Source organism: Penicillium longicatenatum (assembly GCF_028827895.1).
Source record: "Penicillium longicatenatum strain IBT 33135 chromosome Unknown contig_7_segment0_segment0, whole genome shotgun sequence".
In the NCBI taxonomy this organism is placed as follows: Eukaryota; Fungi; Ascomycota; class Eurotiomycetes; order Eurotiales; family Aspergillaceae; genus Penicillium; species Penicillium longicatenatum.
The window spans coordinates 658406-681423 of NW_026643124.1; the positions used below are offsets into that span (position 1 = coordinate 658406).

At 49.9% G+C, this 23018-nt stretch overlaps 9 protein-coding genes across 9 annotated transcripts; 5 read left to right on the top strand and 4 right to left on the bottom strand.

Moving 5' to 3' along the window:
- Positions 1-207: 207 nt before the first annotated feature.
- On the top strand, positions 208-984 carry N7484_010523 (GNAT family N-acetyltransferase; the record flags this gene model as incomplete). Its single annotated transcript, XM_057120910.1, has 1 exon — positions 208-984. The coding sequence occupies one exon, from the start codon at positions 208-210 to the stop codon at positions 982-984; it is 777 nt and encodes a 258-aa protein (XP_056966664.1).
- Positions 985-1504: 520 nt separating this feature from the next.
- On the top strand, positions 1505-3554 carry N7484_010524 (tetratricopeptide repeat protein; the record flags this gene model as incomplete). Its single annotated transcript, XM_057120911.1, has 2 exons — positions 1505-1672; positions 1761-3554. The coding sequence occupies 2 exons, from the start codon at positions 1505-1507 to the stop codon at positions 3552-3554; spliced, it is 1962 nt and encodes a 653-aa protein (XP_056966665.1).
- A 212-nt stretch (positions 3555-3766) lies between these two features.
- N7484_010525 (uncharacterized protein) lies at positions 3767-5719 on the bottom strand (the record flags this gene model as incomplete). Its single annotated transcript, XM_057120912.1, has 6 exons — positions 3767-3903; positions 3962-4432; positions 4492-4769; positions 4818-5041; positions 5104-5216; positions 5272-5719. 6 exons carry the CDS (start codon positions 5717-5719, stop codon positions 3767-3769), a joined length of 1671 nt encoding a protein of 556 aa, XP_056966666.1.
- A 1542-nt stretch (positions 5720-7261) lies between these two features.
- On the bottom strand, positions 7262-8853 carry N7484_010526 (class I SAM-dependent methyltransferase; the record flags this gene model as incomplete). The annotated part of the gene is made up of 3 exons (XM_057120913.1): positions 7262-7471; positions 7521-8491; positions 8553-8853. 3 exons carry the CDS (start codon positions 8851-8853, stop codon positions 7262-7264), a joined length of 1482 nt encoding a protein of 493 aa, XP_056966667.1.
- A 515-nt stretch (positions 8854-9368) lies between these two features.
- N7484_010527 (putative cysteine synthase) lies at positions 9369-10810 on the top strand (the record flags this gene model as incomplete). Its single annotated transcript, XM_057120914.1, has 4 exons — positions 9369-9626; positions 9677-9736; positions 9787-9905; positions 9961-10810. 4 exons carry the CDS (start codon positions 9369-9371, stop codon positions 10808-10810), a joined length of 1287 nt encoding a protein of 428 aa, XP_056966668.1.
- A 90-nt stretch (positions 10811-10900) lies between these two features.
- On the bottom strand, positions 10901-12685 carry N7484_010528 (Myb-like DNA-binding domain protein; the record flags this gene model as incomplete). The annotated part of the gene is made up of 1 exon (XM_057120915.1): positions 10901-12685. One exon carries the CDS (start codon positions 12683-12685, stop codon positions 10901-10903), a length of 1785 nt encoding a protein of 594 aa, XP_056966669.1.
- A 342-nt stretch (positions 12686-13027) lies between these two features.
- On the top strand, positions 13028-14663 carry N7484_010529 (beclin 1; the record flags this gene model as incomplete). Its single annotated transcript, XM_057120916.1, has 2 exons — positions 13028-13112; positions 13171-14663. 2 exons carry the CDS (start codon positions 13028-13030, stop codon positions 14661-14663), a joined length of 1578 nt encoding a protein of 525 aa, XP_056966670.1.
- A 2597-nt stretch (positions 14664-17260) lies between these two features.
- On the top strand, positions 17261-18608 carry N7484_010530 (Clr5 domain-containing protein; the record flags this gene model as incomplete). The annotated part of the gene is made up of 4 exons (XM_057120917.1): positions 17261-17457; positions 17584-17822; positions 17875-18000; positions 18064-18608. The coding sequence occupies 4 exons, from the start codon at positions 17261-17263 to the stop codon at positions 18606-18608; spliced, it is 1107 nt and encodes a 368-aa protein (XP_056966671.1).
- A 2502-nt stretch (positions 18609-21110) lies between these two features.
- Positions 21111-22636, bottom strand: pex13 (peroxin PEX13; the record flags this gene model as incomplete). The annotated part of the gene is made up of 3 exons (XM_057120918.1): positions 21111-21886; positions 21951-22463; positions 22585-22636. The coding sequence occupies 3 exons, from the start codon at positions 22634-22636 to the stop codon at positions 21111-21113; spliced, it is 1341 nt and encodes a 446-aa protein (XP_056966672.1).
- Positions 22637-23018: the final 382 nt, after the last annotated feature.

Here is a 23018-nt window from a genome sequence, read left to right on the forward strand (position 1 = left end):
CCATAGTCCCGGGATCACTGTGATAGAGTTGGAAAAGACTGCTTCAACCTTCGATGTATATGCTTAATGTGCATAGTATGGTGGAGCTAAAGTGGAGAAACATGTCAGCCGTGGAAGTCAGCTTGGTATGGGGTCGATACAAACTATAAACCCAAACCCAACACGATACCTCAGCCCTCTACCTACACCATACAAACACAGCACATCATGCCATACTTCCTTAGCCGCGTACATGCAAATCCCAACGAGTTCCCAGCTGTAATAGCCGCAGAGCGCTACGCCTTTGAAAACCCCATCCAACCAGTCTTCCGCCTTTACTGCCCTCTACTCAACAACAGCCTGGAGGAAACGATATCCGCAACCGCAGAAGAAGCACGAAAGAAAAACTTAGAAAAGGCACCCTCAAACCCAACCTCAACCTGGCTCCAAGTGACTGGCTCAAAAGAAACACCCCACCCACCAAACGAGCCGATCCTCGGCGGCGCAGAATGGATCCTCATACCAGAAAACACCTCCACCCCGCAAACCCTCGAAGCAGAAATTCAATCCCTGTCACTCCGCCACCCAGCAGGCGGAGCCCGCATCTTCGCTGAACAAGCGTTCCGGACCCTCCGAACAGCCGAGTTCGAAACACGAGAACGCTACTCTGGCAAAAAAGCCTATATGACACTCGGTAGCTGTTTTACCATTCCGGAATACCGCAGGAAGGGTATCGCCTATATGCTTATGGAGTGGGGTTTGGAAAGGGCGGATGAGGGCGGGCTTGATATTTGGATTGAAGCTGCGCCGAATGCTGTACCGTTTTATGAGAGGTGTGGGTTTGAGAAGAGAGTTACTGTTTTTTTGGACTTTAAGTGTCCAGATGGGTTGACGGATGTTGAAAAGAAGGAGTGGGAGGTTGCTAGGGGGGCTATATTACCGATTACTACTGTTATTATGGGGCGGATGTGTAAATCTGGCGGGATTGAGGAGTTTGATCGATAGGGAATGAGGAGTGAGGAATGTTTGGGTATTGTATTAACGAGATGATATTCTGCATATATTGCACATACGTGCTGTCCAATTGCTTTGGTTGACATTCAATACTCATGTTTCAACACCGAGGCCTCTGGGCGGGGTACCAAGGTGTGCATGGCGTGGTGTTGAGCAGAATTGTTATATAACTCGCTGGAATTTAGCCTACAGCGACAGGGTGATAATGCAGCATGCGCAGCGAGACTGCCTGAACCCTATTTTGTCATACTTCATCCCCGCATCTTATAAATCAGCATTGGACCGTATAGTTCATGGGAGCCACGTGACTACCGGGGAACCTCGGCTGACGGAAAGCGTCTTAGCGCCGTTCGATGGCTGAGCGATCAACCCCACGCTATTATCCGGGGCATTGCTTCTCTTCCATTCTTTCCTTCCCGAGTATCGGTGTGCACTATCATTGCACCGGTGATTCGTTTTTCTTTTTAATTCCTGCATTTACACAATCAATCTTCCAGAATACGTCAACACTATGTCGTTCCTCGGTGGCGCGGAATGCTCCACGGCGGGAAACCCCCTCACACAGTTCACCAAGCATGTCCAAGATGACAAGTCTCTACAGCGTGACCGGCTGGTCGGCCGGGGGCCAGGCATGCAAGAAAGCATGCGATCTCATGGTATGATGGGCGGACAAGACCAGGTGCGTGTGCAAAGCAGTCGCTGTTTTCCGAAGGTTATATTCTCCGATTATCCAGTCAACTAACATACTTTCTTTCGGGGCTCGATAGATGAATGATTTCATGCAGCAGTCCGGACAACAATTAAATGGACCCTCACCTCAACCATTCGCGATGGAGCAGATGCGCCGGGAGCTGGAGAACTTTCAGGGTGCCACACCCCGCACGGGGTCACCCGGGTGGGCAGCCGAGTTCGATACCGGCGAGCAGGCCCGCATGGAGGCTGCGTTCCCTGGTGCACAGATGAACAACGCATCTGGATTTGCGCCCGCGGAGTTTGCACGATTCCAGCAACAGAGTCGGATGGGCATGCCGCAGAATTCTAGCCCTGCTACCACCGCCACCCAGCCCATGATGTCGGGATACCAGCGACCGATGGGAGCGATGGGTGGCATGTATGGCGGCATGGGCGGCATGGGGATGATGCGGCCTATGGGTGGTATGGGTGGACCGATGATGCAGCAGCCTATGGAAGGCACCGCACAGGATAAGGGCAAGGGACGAATGGTGGAGCTCGACGATCAGAACTGGGAGGCACAGTTTGCTGAGATGGAGACGGCGGGTAATCAGGAGCAGACGGACGAGGAGGCCAATGCGGCCATGGAGGCGGAATTGAATGAGTTGGACAGGTCAGTGCCCACCAATGATGCCTTTGAGTCCGTGTGGGAACGAGTTCAGGCTGAGACGGCGACGAACAGAAAATTGGCGCAAGAAGACGATTTCGAGGTTACTGATAGTGTGCATGTCGGGGATTTGGGTGACTGGGAGGGCTTTGATAGCCTGAACACACGCTTCCGCGATCCCCAGCTCGGTGACTACATGTTTGAGGAAGACAATGTGTACCAGTCCGTGAACAACCCATTCGAAGAAGGCGTGAAGATTATGCAAGAGGGCGGTAACCTGTCTTTGGCGGCCCTTGCGTTCGAAGCTGCAGTTCAGAAGGACCCACAACATGTGAAGGCCTGGACAATGTTGGGTTCGGCACAGGCCCAGAATGAGAAAGAACTGCCGGCAATTCGGGCTTTGGAGCAGGCACTCAAGATGGATCCCGGTAACCTGGATGCGTTGATGGGTCTGGCTGTTTCGTACACCAACGAAGGCTACGACTCGACAGCATACCGGACCCTGGAGCGCTGGTTGTCTCACAAATACCCGTCGATTATCAACCCGAACGAGGTATCCGGCGATGCAGACCTTGGCTTCACAGACCGTCAACTCCTGCATGAACGTGTCACAGAGCTTTTTATCCAAGCAGCTCAACTTTCCCCATCCGGTGCCCAAATGGACCCTGACGTCCAAGTCGGTCTGGGTGTACTGTTCTACTGTGCCGAGGAATATGAAAAGGCCGTCGACTGTTTCTCTGCTGCTCTGGCCTCCACTGAATCCGGCACTACCAACCAGCGTGAGCAGCTTCACTTGCTCTGGAACCGTCTCGGCGCGACCCTGGCCAACTCAGGCCGCTCCGAGGAAGCTATTGAAGCCTATGAGCAGGCCCTCACTATCAACCCCAACTTCGTGCGCGCCCGCTACAACCTTGGTGTGTCCTGCATTAACATCGGCTGCTACCCCGAAGCTGCACAGCACCTTCTCGGCGCTTTGTCCATGCACCGTGTGGTCGAACAAGAGGGCCGCGAGCGTGCCCGCGAGATTATCGGCGGCGGTGGAGCGCCCGATGGCCTGGATGATGAGCGCCTTGAGCGCATGCTTCACATTAGTCAGAACCAGAGCACGAACCTATACGACACGCTGCGCCGTGTCTTCAGCCAGATGGGACGTCGGGATCTGGCTGACCAGGTCGTCGCCGGTATGGACGTGAACGTTTTCCGCAAGGAGTTTGAATTTTAGTTTTATTCCCCCCTCAGAAGGATCATGTGAACGATAGGTCGTTTCCGTTTTATTCTTGCTTATACTTAGAAATGAAACCGCCGGCAGGGCCTGGCAGCATTTGTTTGTGACTGATAGCTATATGATGTATGATGTGAGGTGGACCTCCAGAATAGAGAATCTCATGACGAATGTATTACTGGCTACCTTTGGATCCTCCACTGACTCTGATATCAACTAAACGGATGGAATGGAGTCGGGTTCATCAACTCATCCACTACCTTTGCCACCGCAACGGCCTTCTCTTCACCAAATCTTCCACCAACAATCTGCACACAAATAGGCATTCCATGCACAAGCTCAATATCATCTGGAAGCTATCGTTAGTAAACTCACAACCCACATCTAAAACCAAAGAGAGAACCTACACTGCTCATAATTGAACGAATCAGACTCATTCCTGGTAGAATGTTCCTCCCACTCGACATCCTTCCCTCCACCCACAGAATCAAGCTCTCGATCCGCCTTACCAACCGGCACAGTAACAGACGCATAATTCAACAAATTCCACATCCCAGTATACCCAACCCACTGCTTACTCTTCACCCACGTCTTAGGCTTATACCCAACCCACGGGATGACAGGCATCACCAGAGCATCGATATGCGTATCAAGCCATTGTTTCAGCATGGCGGTTGACAGAACATATTTTTCTTGTTCTATTTTCCCACGCTCATCGATGTCTAGCATATCCTCCTCCGTGCCAACAAGCATACCCTCTATCAGGGGCTCGTTGACTAGCTTGCATAGTTCGCGACAGTGGACGCCTCCTTCCCCTAAAATAGCTTTGTACCACATTTCCGTTGCGGGAGTGTGAAGGGATGTATCCCATTCGATTACTGAAATCCATTGTGTTAGCACTCGTATAAGCCTCAGCTATGTGGCAGGAAATGTGTACTTCCGTGTCCCGCTGCACGTAATGCATGGATAGTTTCATTCATTGCCCGCGTAACAGGTGGCTGGGGTTTCACAACCCCGTCGTCGATGACCACACCGATTCTGAGTTTCCGGTCAGTAGGCGGGGTAGCAAGGTCCGTTCTCCACGGAATGGGAATTGCAGATGGGTCAATATCCCAAGGATGCGAGGCTAAGAGACTTTGCATGAAGTATTCCGTCGTTGCTAGTGAAGAAGCCATTGGGCCCGCGACAGGTGGAACGAGGTAATGTTGGTGTCGGCTGAAATCACAGGTCAGAAAATAATCATTCTATGAGTCTTGTGCTTACAATGAGCAATCCCATGGTACTCGTCCTGTGGTTGGGAAAATAGAATAGAGTCCCTGTAAGGCAGAGGGTACTCGAATTGAACCACCGATATCTGTACCAATGCCTAGGATGCTACCTCCGCATCCGATGAGAGCTCCCTCGCCACCGGAACTACCACCGGAGATGAGGTTGTAGTTGAATGCGTTGACGGATTGTCCGAATACATTGTTGTAGGAATCGGCCATCTGATAGCAATCAGATTAAGATCGGCATTATGGCTCTTGGAACATGAAAACAGGGAACTCACCATGAGAGATTGGGGAATATTCGTCTTGACATACATGATTGCACCCATCGACTCGAGTAGCTGTACAATCTCGCTCGAGGATTTTGCCGGTTTACCGATGAGGCCAATCCAACCTAGAAGTTTCAACATCAGACATGATAAAACAAATGGCAATCCTCAGACTCATACCAACGGTAGTATCAAGTCCCTCAATCTCAAACCGGTCCTTAATCGACACAGGAATTCCATGCAAAGGTCCAACAACCTCACCCGTCCGCCCAAGATGCTCATCCAACTCCCGTGCCCGCTTAAGCGCTCTCTCAAAACATATTTCCGTCAGACATTTCGTCAGCTGCTGCGCAATAGCGGCACGTTTACAGAATGCAATTGTAAGTTGCAAACTTGTCACATGACGGGATTTAATAGCCGAGACTAGATCTTGGATATCGGTTTTGTCCGTCCATGCTAACTCATCTGGTGAGAGGATCCCACTTGAACGGATTGCATCGAGGCTTGATAGAGGGGGTCTAGATGAGATTGATTCTGGGAGAAGCCATTCTGCTGGGATAAGGGCTTGTTGAGCCGCGCGTTTTGCGAGGACTATGGGTTTCCAGTGGGGAGGTTGAATGGTTGACATGGCTTAGTTGATAATTAGATGAGGATATATTTGAGGTTAAAGAAACGAGTTCACGGAGAAAAAAAAAGAAAGTTGAAGGATGTAGTACTAATAAGAAAGTCAAGTTCCCCTCTTTCTTATCAACGCCAAACCTCGGGATTCTAGTGAGAGGGGGGTGATGCTCGATTAGGTATATCCTGACGACGGTCCGCGATCAGATAATATTCATTGATACTTTAAAGTATATAGATACCCCTCACGTCAAGTGAGTGAGAAGGAAAACTTGAAGCAATCGCCTTTTCAACCTCCCACAGATTCCAGGGATAACCTCAAGTGTCGTCTTAAATGGTAATATACTAATACTTAATACAGGCAACACCCATCCGGCACAACTATAAAAAGCCATTTTTCACCTCTCTCCTTCTTCTTTTTCTTCCTCCTCTCACACAGACCCTCTACTCTGAAAAAATTAGAGATAAAAAAGAGGAATTTGAGCATAGGCGGTCCCTCCCACCGAAGGAGAAAATGGCCTTCTCCTTCCCCGATCGACAAGTAAGCAGCAACTTTTCGCATGTCATAAGCACAACCGCTTTGCATTTGGACTGACAAATTTACAGAGTAGCTTATTAACTATCGAAAACGCGCTCCGCCGGCGAGCTTACGTTTGGCGCCGCGATTAACGTCTCACGAAGCTGCAACCGCATGAGACACCGGTCCCAGCAGAGACCGAGACATCGTCTTGGTCCCGGAATTCCTCATGATGGCCTGTCGTCCCTGCTGACTTGCGAGCAAATTCTTTTAAAAGTGGGACATTAGAGGGTCATCAAAGACCTAAGCATATTCGCCAGCTATACTCCCAGGCTCGACAAGAGCACAGTCTCTAGAGGCTCAATTCAAGACCTACCAGCTATAAGAGCAGTAGCGAGAAAGCGTTACGTTTAAGCCCATTCTTTGCTATATTACTACCAGGCTTTGGACAAGGAGAAGCATCGCAATTATTTTGGAAATGTATTAGCCCCTGAGGATGCTGTTAGAATTTTTGAAGAGATAGACGAATTAGCAATGCAAGTATGTCAGTTCTTATTTCGAGACTAATAAAAGCGTTAATTCAATCTACCAACCTAGGGATACACTCATACCCTACGTGCTACATTGTAACATAATTAGTACATTTAGTTATAATCTCTCTAAATAGAGGCTATGTTGGCTCTATCCTTTAAAATCATAAGAGCCATTTGAAGATGGAAGACCAGACATAGGTATTTCGTGGAACAAGACGTCAGGTTGGGATAACGTAGTACCTAGAGCTCTAGAATTGAGCACGTCTCCATAGTATTTTTTTACCCAGAGGTCCGCGGCCTAGGCGCCCTTTCCGGATTCTTATACTTAGCGAGTAGGTAGAAAACCCACAAAATTAGAGGCTTACAGGAAGTTCATGATGCGACTACTTCGCTTGTCTAGTGGTAAGCCCCGAGGTCTTAACAACTTATTTTGCCGCAAATAGATATTATATACATCTTGATATTTCTCCCATGCAAGTATTGTACAGTGAGCTAAGTATCACTACACAGTCATCAACATACTGGCATTTTTGTACCAGCTCAGCAGCGGGTTCTCCCCATTCCGAGTCTCTGTATCCTCAATATAGGCCCAGCGGCTCATGAAGTCTTCATGGCTCATGACCTGGGTCAATTTCCCAGTCACAGCACGATACATGTCTTCAACGACATTGAAGTCGGTTGGGAAGAATATATCAAAGTATCCTTGGTGGACCTGTATTCGTAATTAGAACTGCTCACCGTGAATGGGTTATGGCACTTACAAATGGTGTTGTCACCGGCACCGTCTGTCTCTGGTACCGTGTCTGGACAACTGGAGCATTCAATCCAGGCACTGCATCTGGCAAAGAGCTGAAATCACTAGCCACGAGACGGTGCGCAGGGAAATACTGGTTAAGCACGTCGAAAAACTGCATGAGTCGTGTTGGAATGTACTCAGGGAGAGAATGGCTCTTGCGGAAGGGCGGGGTAGACCGCAGACCACGGAGGAGGCGAGGGCCGAGGGGGCTGGGGAAAGGACGCCGGGCGGCGGCTTGACGCACGCGCAGGAAGCGAGCCGCAACGGGATCCAACTGGGTGTTATAGAACTCGTGGAACTCGCCGTTGCCATCGATCAGCACGCCGCCCTGCTGGGGCATCTCGGTAGCGCAATCATAACGAATTGTGTCATGACCAAAGTTGTCGAAAACCTCGAGACCAAGGAAGAAGCACGGCGAATGTACATACGTATCCCAGTCAAAGATTGACCGGTTGATGATCTCGACGCGGTCTCGGTGTCCTCGGGAATCGAGGGCGTCGGTGAGATTCTTAAACTGGAGATCGGCTAACGCGGGCGAAATCTCAATGATCTTGAACTTGGTGCGCTGGTAGACCTCATAGTCGGTATCACGGATGAAATCTAGGATGTTCAACATCATTGTACCGTTACCGGCACCCATCTCGTAGATAATCAGGTCGTGGTAGGGGTATAAAGTGAGCTTGTAGTTTGAAACAAGGTACCGCGCGATAGTCTCGCCATAATACGGCTTAAACAGCTCCGTTGGGGTATGCCAAAGCTGACGCGCAATGTCCGGCTTGATTTCATCGAGCCGGTTTTCGAATTCTGTGTATCGCTCGCCCACCAGTGCATGGAAAGCTGGTCCATCATCAATGTTGTTGAAGTCAAATGGCTCGCCTGGTGTGAAAATAGTTGCATGCTTCGAGAAATATCCATAATAGGGGTTATAGAGACTGTCTGCAGATACAATGTCAGTTTTTGGACCTTTACTAGAATTAATGGGAGCTCTGAAACCTACCGTCAATGAACTCGCGCGTCAACATTTTCACCTGCCGGGGCCGCTCTCGCCGATTGCGCAGCTCCTTTGCGGTGACGGTTGGGTATTTTTGATATTCCTCATCAATGTTCTTGTTGATGTCCCCTCGTTTTGTCCAGAGCATGCCTCCATCTTGCGGTTTGCGTTTGGCGGCGGGAGTGCGCCGCGTGAGGAATGAACGAGTCTGTCCCCTCGATAATGAGATAGGTGACTGTCGCAAAGATTGGCAAGCCGGGTGCCTGAATAGCTGGCGAAGCAGCTGGTTGAGGACGGGGGAGTCCATGATGCGTGACACCTCGGAGGTTCGTTTTGCGGAGAAAGCACAATCGGATTTGGTGATGCACGAGTGTGGCCTCAGGCACCAAGGCACGTGTTGAAGTAGGAAAGATGATGCTACTTTTCGAGCTGAAGGGAAGGAAGAAAGATTTTTGATTGAATTATTCAACAGAGAGGAATACTTGGATTCTAGAAACCTAGAAGAAAATTGAAACGAGATAGACTTATTTCCATCCTTACATCGATGACCAGCACTAAGCGGCAGAGCACGTGCCGTCATGTGTCCCAAATCCATCCCAAGTTGATTCCTCCTCTTCCAAGCTCTGTTGATCCGCTCGTATGTTCGTGATCGACTGACATTGCTATTGTTTCAATATCCATCTTCCCCAGTCAATTAGCCTCAACTCAGTATACCCACATTGGCCGAGGTGGTCCAAGCGTCATATCACGACATCTTCATCAGGGTAAAACCATCATCAACCTTGAACTGGGTGTAAAGAGGGCAGCAGCCAAAAGACGACAATGCCCGAGCGCTCTGCTGTGTACATAAGCACAGCATTCGTTGCTGGTGTCTGTCTGACTATCATATGCAAAGATATACTAGATTCGCGTCGCCGCGAAAAATCAGCACCCCCCAAAGCACAATCAGATGCTCTCGTTGCACGATCAGGACCCCCTGCTATTGTGGAGGGAATTGAAGGATGTATTGGAAATACACCCCTCTTCCGAATCAAGTCACTATCGGATGCAACGGGATGCGAGATCCTGGCTAAGGCAGAAGTATGCAACCTCCCACGACATAAAGACACTCTCTCTAATTATGCATACAGTTTTTGAATGGTGCCGGTCAAAGCTCAAAGGACCGGGTTGCATTAAGTATGATTGAATTGGTATGTTTCGTTGGTAATCATTTAACATCGCAATACTGACCCAATGACAGGCAGAAGAACAGGGTATTTTAACACCCTATTCAGGCGACACAATCTATGAAGGTACATCAGGATCAACCGGTATCTCATTGGCGTCTCTAGCCCGAGCAAAGGGGTATCTAGCACACATGTAATGGCATCTGATTCTACTCATTTCAGCTCAATTGAACTAACATCAAACCTAGCTGCATGCCCTCAGACCAGGCAATTGAAAAGTCAGACCTTCTGTTGAAGCTCGGTGCAATCGTCGACCGCGTGCCGCCAGCACCAATCGTCGAGAAAGAAAACTTCGTCAACCGTGCCAGAGCACTAGCAACCGCCCATACGGCCTCAACTACGGTGACCGTCCCTGATACAGAGGGCGACCTGGTCGAGCCATCAGATCGCATGGCCCGCGGCCGCGGCTTCTTCGCCGATCAGTTTGAGAACGAAGCGAACTGGCGCGCTCATTATGGCGGCAGTGGACCAGAGATCTATGCCCAGTGCAATGGCAAAATCGATGCCTTTGTGGCAGGCGCTGGCACGGGCGGGACCATCTCTGGCGTGGCGCGGTATCTGAAACCCCTGCTACCCAACATCACTGTTGTACTCGCAGATCCGCAAGGGAGCGGACTGTTCAACCGTGTGCGATATGGAGTGATGTTTGACGTGAAGGAGCGAGAAGGTACCCGTCGCCGACGCCAGGTTGATACCATTGTTGAAGGAATTGGGATTAACCGTGTCACTGCTAATTTCGAGGCTGGTAAGGAGCTTGTCGACGATGCGGTCCGTGTGACTGATGCACAGGCACTGGCAATGGCTAAATGGCTTGTTGAGAAGGATGGGATTTTCATTGGAAGCAGCAGCGCCGTTAACTGCTTCGCAGCCGTGAAGACGGCTCAGAAGCTGGGTCCTGGGCATCGGATTGTGACTATGCTGTCGGACTCTGGGTCACGGCATCTGTCTCGATTCTGGAAGAAAGCTGGTGATGTTGGCGGAGCAGTTGATACCAAGCTTACTGATGTCTTGAACGCACGGGATGAGGATTTCCAATAGATTTAATCGACGGTATGATTGATTAATAGCTAATTATTGGAGCTTTATTTAATGCCAGTCCTGACGACGTCCATATCGCTAGAAGTCGTATTAGATTGTGAACTTCAAATGCTTCACCGGGGACGCTCTCTTCGGTGTCCTAGATCCCTGTCGGCTGGCGGTTGGGCTATCAAGGTGAATGGCAGACAGCTTGGAAGGCGATGATACGTTACTGATGTCGTCGATCAAGCCATCGTCGTCATCAACGAGGTCCTCAAATACCGGTGGATGTTCGTTCTTCACAGAATCTGACTCAGAAGGTGCTGGGGACGATGTCTCCGCAGGAGCCTCGACGTGGTCTTCAAAAGAAGCAACAATTTGCCCTGTTTCATGTACTTGCTCAACCTTACCGACTTCCTTGTTCTGCTCAAATCCACGCTCGGGCGCTCGGCCCACATGGCCATGCCATACATCATCTCCAACCCAAAGCCTGAGCATCTCAAACTCAATTTCCGCTTTGGTACGATGTGGAATTTGATTTGTAATATCCAGCCATGTAAGACCGGATTCATCTTTTAGACGTTCCAAAGTTCTAAGCTCGGAATGGGTCCACGGAGCAGATAGCTGAGGGGGGTTTGCGCGGCGTTCTGTCCAATGAGCTAAATTCCATTGATAAATCTGAGACCTACTCCGATGGGGTAAATGGTCGTGGATTTCATTCCATTTTTTCTTTTGGATGTGCCTCATGCGAACCACCAGCTTGGCGTCGTCGGGCGTGATGCCTCGCTTTGATTTGACAGATTTTTCCGAGGCCATGGTAGAAGAAAAAACGTGGGACTGGGAATGTGCAGGAGAATCGTCTTGTGAATTAGAGGCGTCAAATGCCACATGGTTTTCTGCAGCTTTTTTCGCGTGGTTCTGAAGTTTATTGTCATCTTTAGCTCCCGTAGCCGATTGGTCAGGCCGGGATGGGCAAGGCGGGAGCCGTGCATGGGGAGATGGTAGGCGAGCTGTACGAGTCGAGGCCTGCATGCGTTTCCCGCGTATATTCCTCACCACGCCTTTCGATAGAGAAGGCGAAGGTTGGAATTCTTGAAGCGGATCGTCTGATTCATCTCCATCTGGCGTGGCTGCAAATGACCAGTCGTGCGCCACGGGACTGGAATGATACTTTCGTTTCGCCCGGAGCCGGCTTTCACTCGGGGTTGTTTTGGGTTTGACTTCTGTACGTGGACGGCCACGTCGAGGCACGCTCCATAAAGATCCAGAACCTGGTGGAGATGCTTCCCTTTCGAGATATGGAAGTTTCGGACCCCCTTTCCGCTTTGTTTCGGCTTTGGGCGTGGAGAAGAAAGCGGGCAATTCGGGGGCTTGCCAAACAGGGTCCGTTGGCCGGTCATTTTGGAATTGGTCTGGACCGTTTTGCCGGTCGATAACAGGTTTGTTGTCTATCTCGCCAAGTTGATGATGTTCTGTTGAAGCCCATGAGGAATTGGCGGTCTGATCACCGGCGCCAGACGTGCATGGTACCTCGACGTCCGAGTGGCTTCGCATAGAAGGTTCCTGGCGCTCATCTATGTCATCCTCCTCCGCATCTTCATCTGACAAATCATCCTCATAGAGCCATGCCCGTGCCTGTTCGTCTCGAATGTCGACTTCTTCGCGCATCCCCGATAGGTGACCATTATCGACCACAATCTTTCCGGTTTGTAGATCAATCTCATCACCCACGTCCGTAAAGTCTTTGCCGTATTTAGAGAATATCCCTTCGAAAATCGATTTCAGTCGCAAATCATTCTGGGCGCGTGCGGCCTGGAGGTCCCACTCCTCAGTCACCTCCTCTGCTGGGGAGCCTGGCGGCGAAGAAAGGCACTGTCGCTTTGCGGGGCGCTCCATGATTTCGCTCGTGGATGCAGCTATATTGTTGTCTGATTGTGTATAATCGCTGCGCTGCAGGGGCAGGTTGATTGACGCGGTCGGATTCCATGCGCGAAATCAAGCTTCAAACAACATAGTTTTCGCGTCAACTTAGAAAACTCATCGAGGTCGTTAGGATGTAGTATCAAGAGGCAGTAGGGGATAAAGGATACATTGATAGTCAGGAAATAAGAATGCTGTTAAGCGCGCAACTGCGGAGCGCGAAAGTTCAAAAACAAACGGACAAAAAATGACGTTCCCGCAGCTCCCAACTTGAACCTCCCCACATCCATCTCCCAAGAATGAACTGATCCACACACCATGTATTGCCAGAAGTGCCGGACGTCATTAAAGCTAGATGGTTCACTGGAGACGCTCAACCCAGCGGCGTTTGAGCTACTAGTCAGTAAGCTTTCCCCTCCTGCCGCGGAGCTACATGTTGATTCTAACCAAGCTCCGGACAGACTCCACAGGCAGAACACTATCGGACCATGGCGCTGCATCATCCGCAAATCGAACCTCCTACCCCTCAGAACGACGGGAACTTTACGATCGAACCACAAAGAATGCCACGCAACCAGTTTACAGAAGGTCTATACCCGGCCCGCGGTCGGGGTCTCAGAATAACCCTCCAGGATTGCCTCGCGGTGATAGCGGCAACATGTCATTTGTGATGCTTACGGAGTCGCAATTTGTACCCCCGGCTGTCGAAAATCTACCCACTCGCCCCAAGCGCAAAAGCATTGGACAGACCCAGGACCCTGCCCAGGAGCAAGGGTCATTTTCCAACCAAGTGGAACGAGCAACCCGCCTCTTTGAGATTGTGTCAGCACGCTCGGATATTGACCATCCGATATGTGTAGAGTGTACAGAGATGTTGGTGGAAGGATTACAGAAACGTCTCACCGGGGCTACAAAGGAGCGCGACGCCTACATCTCATTCCTTCGAAGCTTGAACGCCTCGGTCCCGACCGCGGACGAGTTAGCATCCGCCGAGAAATCATTGAAAGAAAGCCTCGAGGCTGAGAAAGCGGCCTTTGCGGAGCTGGAAGAGTTGGAACGGGAAAAAGCTCAACTTGACAAAGAGATTGCGGGTCTCGAGGAGGAGTCACAACAACTCGACGCGGACGAAGAAAGATTCTGGCGGTCACGCAACGCCTTTGCTCTAACCCTGGCAGAGTTTCAAACCGAACGGGATGCGCTCAATATGCGCTACGACCACGACTCGCAGCAGCTAGAGCGACTGCAACGGACAAATGTATACAATGACGCGTTTTGCATCGGTCATGATGGATATTTTGGAACTATTAATGGTCTGCGTCTAGGCCGTCTGGCCAATCCCTCGGTTGAGTGGCCCGAGATCAATGCTGCTTGGGGCCAGACCTGCCTGCTCTTGGCCACGATTGCAGAGCGCCTCGGATTTCAATTCCAGGGCTATCGGCTAAAACCGCTAGGGTCCACCTCTCGGATCGACAAGATTGAGTATCCCGTGCACCCAACCGGGCCACCTGCCACTGATCGAGTTGCGCCCAAGATTACCCAACTAGATCTTTTTTCATCCGGGGATCTTCCTCTCAATCTCCCCTGGCTGCATCGACGCTTTGACGCCGGGATGGTGGCGTTCCTCGAGTGTCTCCGCCAGCTGGGGCAGTTCGTCGAATCGACGCCTGCCGTAGTGACATCCCCTCGTCGTGGACAGACTAATGCCACTGCCCCCGGGCTGCGACTGCCCTATGAAATCCAAAGAGACCGTATCGGCGATGCCAGCATCAAGCTCGGATTCAATCAGAATGACGAGACCTGGACTCGTGCCTGCAAATACACTCTGACGTGCTGCAAGTTCCTGCTAGCGCATGCGAGCAACGTTGCCAGCGCGGGATCGAACAACTCCGCTGTTGCAGCTGCAGCTGTGGCAGCTGCTGAGACTCGACCAACTCCCGCCAAGAGCCGACCCTGAACGAGGCTGGAACTTTAGATTACAGGGATTATGTCGTGAAAAATTTCACGCAGCCTCACTTTTCCCTTTTTTTTTTTTTTTCCACCCCCTTCCTTCTAAGCGACATGTCATGGGAATGCACGATCCCCGATGCCACGAATCCCGGATTCCCCCCTGGGCAGTGGTACTTTTGCTAAACGTGGGTGCGTGCCCTAGTATGGCGTGGACCTCACCAGCCGTTGGAGTCTTATTGGTCTCCCGATCGATCGACAAGGCTGGAATCATCATTGTTCTCTCATCCGTCGGCGTACACAACCGGCCCCCCTCCCCTAGGCCACAAGAGGAAACTCGTGGACCGGGGAGCCGTTCCATTGCTATTTGGCCTGGACTCGACTGGGAAAGGGGCTAAGACCAGCCCTTCCGATACGCGGACTATGGTCTTTTGCGAGAGATTCCCTCGTTTACCCGGTCTACGCGCTACATCCTAGTACCTGCAGGCGATCCGAGCCGGTGAACGGTGGTCCGTGGGGCCTATGGTGATGGGCGCGGTAGAAATCTCCGTCTAGTTCGACGCGCAATGTGGACCCTGCTCCACGCGGGAAATGGTGCCCTTGCCGTTTTCTGGCATCTCAGGAGTCCACCGTTTCACCGGCCGGGGAGAGCTCGCGCGCCCCTCCCCAAAAGAAAAAAAGAAAAAAGGAGAAATAAAAATAAAATCCAAATCCATAATAAATCTCAAAGCCAAAAACACAACAACGCATCCTGATCCACATACACGACGGCGGCCCCGCGGCCCCGCATTTTAGCACCTAGAACGCTCTGATCCATACCCATTCGAGACCTAGTCCCCGGAGCATGCACGCAGTAGGGACGGTGCCCGATTGTGTCTCCCCCTATACATTGGTACTTGTGCTTCATTCTTGCCACCTAAAGTAGAAGGAGTCTCAAAGTACGACGACTGACATGTACCTTTCTCTTTGTAGCTCGGGAACTAGAGCCATCCCCCCGAGCATTGAGCGCGTCGATCACTGCAGCGATGCCTTGCCACCTAACCCATTCGTGCGTTCTAGGCGTCATGATTCGGACTAGTGCAGCGTACTTTGACACTATCGTGAATCCACCCGGAGGATCATTCTCATGTAGCTTGTACGCGCGAGTGTTACAGAATAATCCTTACCTAGCTTAGCTTGGGTAGCTTCAAGGGTCGAGACTGCGAAATTCAAATTAACGACGATAGGCTAGAAATTTATCTTCTCGAATACACCATTCGTTTTCGAAAAACACGACGGTTGTATTTGTATCGTACTCGCAGCTGACAAGAGTTTCGGCCGGAGAGGATAGGGACCAAAGCGCAGAATGTACTGAATACTTCGGGGATCGTATACGGGGACTCGAAAAAGCTCGCCTCTTTTTTTTTTTTTTTTTTTTCCCTTTTTTCTGTCCTTTCATTTATTTTTATTGGACCGATCTACCTGTCGCATGTCTTTGCCCCTTGATTACCTGACATTCTGGGGATGACACTTGTCTCAACGGTCATAGGCATGTTCTAACGGCTTCGCCCCCACCCTTGCGTCCGGCACACGAGGGATAGACACAATGACAATCTGCGCTAGATGGAGGAATAGCAATGGATACGAAATAAAATAAAAAAGAAAAAAATAAACAAAATTCAGAAAAGTGAAAAGTGCACATCCCCATGTCAGCCAAAACCGACTGGGAAGGTGGCTGTTACAGATCCATAGTGCTGGGACGGGGGCAGAGAAGCTGAAAACAAAGAGCTGTCAAGAGAGGTTTCGGGCCGCTCCCGGGTCCATTGATACGTCCACGAGCTTTCAAGGGAAACTTGAGCCATCGAATTCCCGTCGAATAAAACGATGAAATCGATTAAAACGATTATATGATCATTATTGCCTCTGAAAGGATTCTGCGTTATTACGTCGATGCTCCACGGACAAATAGGAAGTGAGCATAGTAAGCCGCAACCCAAATAAAAAGGCAGCGGAAAATGCATCTAATTTGCAGCCAGTGCACTGCATGTAATAGTTCGGCTAGGCTGTACAGTAGCCCCGAGCCAAAAGTACGCGATGTCCAGCTCCACCAGAGACAATTCTTTGTCTGATTCCTTTTGCTTCCCTCTCAGCTATCGATTTATGCGAGTTTGTTTTTTTTTTCTTTACTTTTTTATGAATTCCTTCGCCTACTTTGCAGCCTTATCTTTCCCATTCGTAATGCCCCCGGAGACCATCTCCTTCTAGTATGATTGGCGCGCCCATTGGCCGTTGGCGATCATGTCACTGCACCAGTATGGAGCCCACGCCATAGCTGCAGCGACCAACCTGATTTGGCCGGGGAAGCAGGGGGTCGTGCGTCCGCGCTGCTGCGGCGCGCCGCAAAGAGTAGTCAAGAGATTCCTTGGCCCCGGCCCTGATCTGAGAAGTTGCCTGGTGATCGCATTCTTCTGATATTCTATATTGGTTTTTTTTTTTCTTTTTTTCTTTACATTATTTTTTTTTTATCATATTATATTGACTTTCGATTCCTCCAATCCACTCTGACTTTCTTTCCCCCTCTCCTTCCCTACTTCTCTCACTATACGGAATGAGCACGGAACTCTCGTTATGGACCATTATCCTTCCCCCTCGACGCTGCCCCCCCAATCGCCCCCGGCCGGGCAACCTAACGCGCTCTTCCGGCCCCGCCGATCCGATGACTGGCTGGAGTACCGCGAAACCATCGAACAACTCTACCGCAGTGATCAGCTTAAATTACGAGATGTGAAACGCATCATGGAGAGGGAATATAAATTTGTCGCCTCGTATCGCACCACTTTTTTTTTTTACTCTTCTCTTTTACCCTTGCCAATTTGATTCCATGTACTCTTTCTTTTGTTGTTTATAAACCACGGTCAATATCAGCCCGCCTAACCACCTCGTCGCTGCAGAGAAAAGCAGTACAAAGATCGACTTGCTGCATGGAATGTCCGAAAGAATATTAAAGCGGCCGAAGTACAAGTCATGATTCGCAAAAAGCAAAAGCGTGCCGCCCGAGGCAAGCAAACCGCCTTTCGGAGAGCCGGGCAAGATGTCGACCCTAAAAAGTTCACTCGCTTCGTTCGTCGCTATGGAACGCAGTGGGTGAAGAATCGGGATAAAGATGCCGAATTACAGAGTCCTGAACCGAGTAGGTTGGAACCACGTGCTATATCGAATCAAAGTCATACTTATGCTACTAGCAACAGAAACCCCGTCTGATATGTCATGCTATACCCCCGAACGAGAGGAGGAATCCGCGACTCCCATCTCACCACTAGAAGTGCAATCTCCAACGAGGGAAACCCCTCCTTACCCATTAAACTATGGTAATCATTCAAACCCGCCAGGGTTCGCTCGATATCAAAAAGCATAACCTAATCTCAATCTAGATCCTAACAACTTGGCCACCATGCCCGACCTTGTCATTGCCGGCGATGACGACTCCTACGCAGTGAACATGCATTCGCATTCGCACTCGCACTCCCAGCATTCACACTCACATTCCAACCCCCCTCGCCGGCCATATCACCCGTCAGAACTGGCCCGGCCACAGACCCACCACCCCTCCGTCCACTCCATGCTCCACCCACCATCCGGACGCACTTTGAACCCCATCCATCCCGTCCACACGCCTGTAACAGCTATCCCGCCAATCTCAATCCCGTCATCAACTTCATCCTCTGTCCCTGCTTCTACCGCTACACCCGCACCTGTTCCGGCCATCTTCCCTTCTCAACCTCAGCTTTCGCATCGGGACGACATGGATGCACCGGGCGAGGTCGTTTCTAATTTCCAGGGCTGGACTCCGTTGGATATATTCCAGAGTCGCCTGGAAGGACTGCAGTATGAATTGGATCGATCCATGTCCAAGTGGTCTCGGGAACAGGATCCTAACCATGAGATCTCTGGTCACCACGAGGGCCTGGGACAGTGATCAATATTTCCCAAGATCCATCCTAGAGGTTCTTCTCTCTTATGTTTTCTGGCGATTCTGTTTTCGCTCATGTACATGATTCTTTCATTGTTTTTGTTTCTATCATCTGGAGCGTATCTCGTTTTCGACCTTGGTTTCTTATACTTTTATTTCCTTCTCTTCTCAACCAGTACGCAGCATTTACCAGACAGGAGATCGAGGAAAATATCATAGCATGGGGCGTTTTTTTAGGCTGGAGCCTGGTTCTGATCTTGCTGGTTTACTTTATCTGAATTTGACTGGAATGACTTAGATCAGGGGTTGAGGTTAAGATGTGTTTCTTTTGCAGCCATGCATTGCGTCCGTCCTACCTCCGCTGTTATCTCTGTCTATATTATATACTTATCCACGCTATATTTTTGTTGGGATCATAGTGTTAGTCGTATGATCTTCCCATAGTTTGATGGGATTTCATTCTATACGTAGAGCCAAGGTTCCACAACTTAATATACTGTATTGTGACACGAGAACCCTCAAATATACCCTGATCATCACCTTCAACTCAACCTTTTCCAATCCAAAGTTGCTGAATCATATCTACGTAACGCAGAACATCCCGCAAAGTCAAAATAAGTAGCCAGATCCTCGAATGTATCTCTAAATCACCGGTAAAGTTCACTCCAAATCCTAAATCTGCCCGCAAAAAGGTTCTTCCAGCAGTAGACATGACATCAACCCTTTAGAGTTCGAAGGCCACCTGCACCACAAGATAAGAAACAAGGAAGTTTAAGGCGTGCCAGTGTTTTGAATAGATGGCCATGAATGCAACTCCGTTGGGTGAGATTTGCAAAGTGAAAGCCGCGCATTTGAGTCATATTGAGGTTACAGTATACCGTACAGTCAAGCTCTCCTTATAATGCATAATGGACGTATCACTTTCCACAATGATCGGGGACCATTGAGGTCCGAGGCCGAGCAAACAATCTAGGGTCTAGATTCTTGGACCCGAGCTTCCAGGGGTTGTAGATTATTCCAAGGTGATTGGTTAATAACTGCTACAGTGTCCGTGGTCAAAAGGGACTTAGCAGGAGCAACGAAGGAAGCGAGAAGGATATTAATATTGAGCTATGTAGCTCAAATATATCATTAGAACGGTAATGGGCCAATCCTTGAAGCAGGCACGCCTCCAAGAGTAAGCCAATAGCTTGACCTTAGGTGAAGTACCAAGTACGTGAGCTGTACTGATTTTATAGCAATCGTAATCATTCATCCTAATAGGTGGACCCTGGATGGGATGTACGAGGCTCACAAATCACGCGAGAAGTACCAAGATCGCCACAATACGAATGTTGGGATCAAATCGTGATTTTGCGTTTGTGATGGCGAATCTCGTGATTGGTCGAATATTAAACTCAAGTTGATCTTGGGATACTCTCTCTCCCCCCTGATCGTGTAAGTACCTCTTTATTTTCCTTTTTCCTTCCTTCTCTTTCGTTTCTCAACACTCGTCCATTTTCAAGGCGTTTTAAGGTGTTTCTGATATGATTATCACTCAATTTTCCACCGCTAATCTTACAGGCTGTAAACCTTAAAACATAATCATCGAACTTAAACTCGAACTCAAACTCGTCACTAACAATGATAAATGAGTAAAGAATAAGTAAAGAATATAGGAGATGAGCCATGAGTTGACGTTGAATGAAACATCTGGGACCAACAGTAAAAAAAGCCTGTTGATAACATTTGCCATGTTCGTATTGACTATTGTACCTGTTTTTTTTTTTTTTTTTTTTAAAAAAAAACCCTTCGACACCAGATGTTAAAAATTAAAGTTGTAGAATGGTAATTATGAAAGGTGCTTTCTAAGAAATACCATGATAAATCAGGATCAAGTGTATGATGAAGATGAATTAAAGGTGATGTCTAAGAAATGAGCACGTGCCCCGGGCTTCAAAGGGGGACACGAGTATAATCTCCGAGTTACATGACGTGGCTATCCAGATTGAACGACAATAATTGTCCAAATTTACACTCATTGATTACCTAGTATGATTTTAACTAGCTTGGGAGACAAATAACATTCAAATTGTCCAGATAGCAGAAGTAGATGTGAAACATGGACAACCTCCATAAAATGCATTTCGCCAGTAAGATACATAAAATCCTGGAAAGTACCGTCGCTAAACCAGGCCCATTCCGGAGCACGAAAATAAAAGATAAAGATGAACCATATGGTGGTAGATAAGTAAAAGACCAGAGCGACCCGATAAAAAGCAAGGTGAGGTGAAGATGTGTATGAATATTTACGGTAAAGATGAGACGTCATCAATGAAATGATTGGCTGCTCGGATCCAAATCCAGGCCAAATAGACCCAGAATGCTGCTTAGTTGTGTGTGGGGAATATGTAAATCGTAGGTGTTCGGTTGCTTTTGGCTGGTCCGTAGAAGCAGAAGCATAAAGAGCCGCGGTCGTCACGGTAAAAGCTCTAACAGACCCGGAGTCTCGGGCAAAGTCTATATTTCTCACGAATAGAAGGTGCTCTTCTGGAAGCTCTCCGGCGAGATATCGCCCATCTTGCCCTTGAGCTCGGGTGGCTGATCGCCAGAAGGCTTAGAGAGAGCTGAGAGGCTTTGTGTGCGGCCGGTATTGTTGAGTGTGGCCATTTCGCTACCAGAGGTGATGGCTGCTTGAGAGGGTCGTCGCTGGATAGTCTCCAGATATGGGCCAGGCAGGTAGCCAACACGTCCGTCACGGGCACGGCATCGCCACCATTCCGAGGCATTGCCTGTGGGGTCAGATTTGCTAAGAACAGCGACAATGTCGCCCTTCTTCACGGCCAGATCGATACCGTTGCTCTCTTGGGTCTCGGGGGAGTAGTCGTACAGGACACGGCAGAAATCCAGCTTGGTAGGATCAAGCGAGGCGGACATCGGCTCGCCGTTGGGGCCGACAAGTTGCTGTCGGCGCTTCGCCTCTGCTTCCTGCGACCGGGCAAGAGCCTTGATGAGCTTGCTCATGAGGTAGGGGAGACCGAAAACGGCAACGAGGAACATGAAAAATGGCTTCTTTGATGGCTTGGCAGGGGCTGGTGAGCCATCAGGGAGAGTAGCGGGGGCAGATCGCCCGCCCATAAACGCAGCGAAAGCCGCAGGAGTCAGTGAAGTAGCGTCCGCTGGGGGAGGGCGGCCGGTGAGTTTGGCGATCAATGTGCGGAACCACCGAATGATTGTGAAAATCCCCAACGCCGAGCCGAGGGTGTTTCGCAATGTTCCGAGCTGCTCTGCGACCGATACCATTGCTACAACAAAAGTTAGACCTTACTCTCTTCGTCCACAATGTCATTAATTCAAGAAGGATCTTACCGAAGAATGAACTGTGAGTGGCCATATAAGTGCTTTCCAGCATCTGGGCAAAGCCCCCGAATGCTCCGACAATGCTTTCAATCATCTGGAACGTGGCCTGGGTGCTTTGACTAAACGAGTTGGTCAAACTGTTAGGGTCATTCGGGTCCTGCCCAGGCATGCCACCATACATGCCTCCCATACCACCCATGCCGCCGTACATGCCCCCCATACCGCCATAGCCGCCATAGCCCCCTCCGTACATGGAGCCCATGGTGCCGAAGCGGGAGTATGGTGAGGAGTATGCGCCCATGCCGCCAAGGCCCCCGTAAGGGCTGGCACCTAAGCGAGATGCGCCGTAGGGAGAGTAGTTGGAGGCGTTACTGTTGACGACGGAGTTGAGAGTACTGGGGCGGGAGGGTAAATCGGGAGCGGTGGAGGTAGTTGCGGGGTTGCCCGCAGAGGGGGTGGTAGTAGTCATCGCAGTTGAGGCAACGGGACTACCGGCAGTGGGCACAGATGATAATGCGTTGCCTATACATCATTAATACCGGATCATTAGAGACGTTGCGATGGGGACGCGATCGAGATCGCTTCGATACGCCTCGGTTCACCGCTTTGAGGGCGTTGGTCCGTGTTCTGGGGAAGGACTCACCAGTAGCAGCACCTGCCATTTCCCACGGTTTTGGTGGTGACACCGATGCCATGATGAGCAATCTAGCGCATCGGGTCAAGAAGATGGGGAAATGAAACTGGGGGTGGAGCGCGATGACGGGGAAAGGGAGTGGGAAAAGGCAAAGTTCCAGGTCGCATGTGGCCGGGAGTGGAGAAGCCGAGGATGTCGGCGATTACCGAATACGCCTAGGCTATAAACATGGAATTGCCACACGCTCAGTAGAGAGTACAAGTGAAATTGAGTACAAAATTGGATAATTCATCAATACAAGGTTCCCTTAATACACTAACATTTTCATTGATCAGTGTCACTTCACAAGTCTGGTACTGCGGGGTGGAAATCTCTGTGGTGGCAAATGGACTAAGTACTGGTACTCCTATCATCGTACCCGAAATAGAATGCATTTCCGAGGG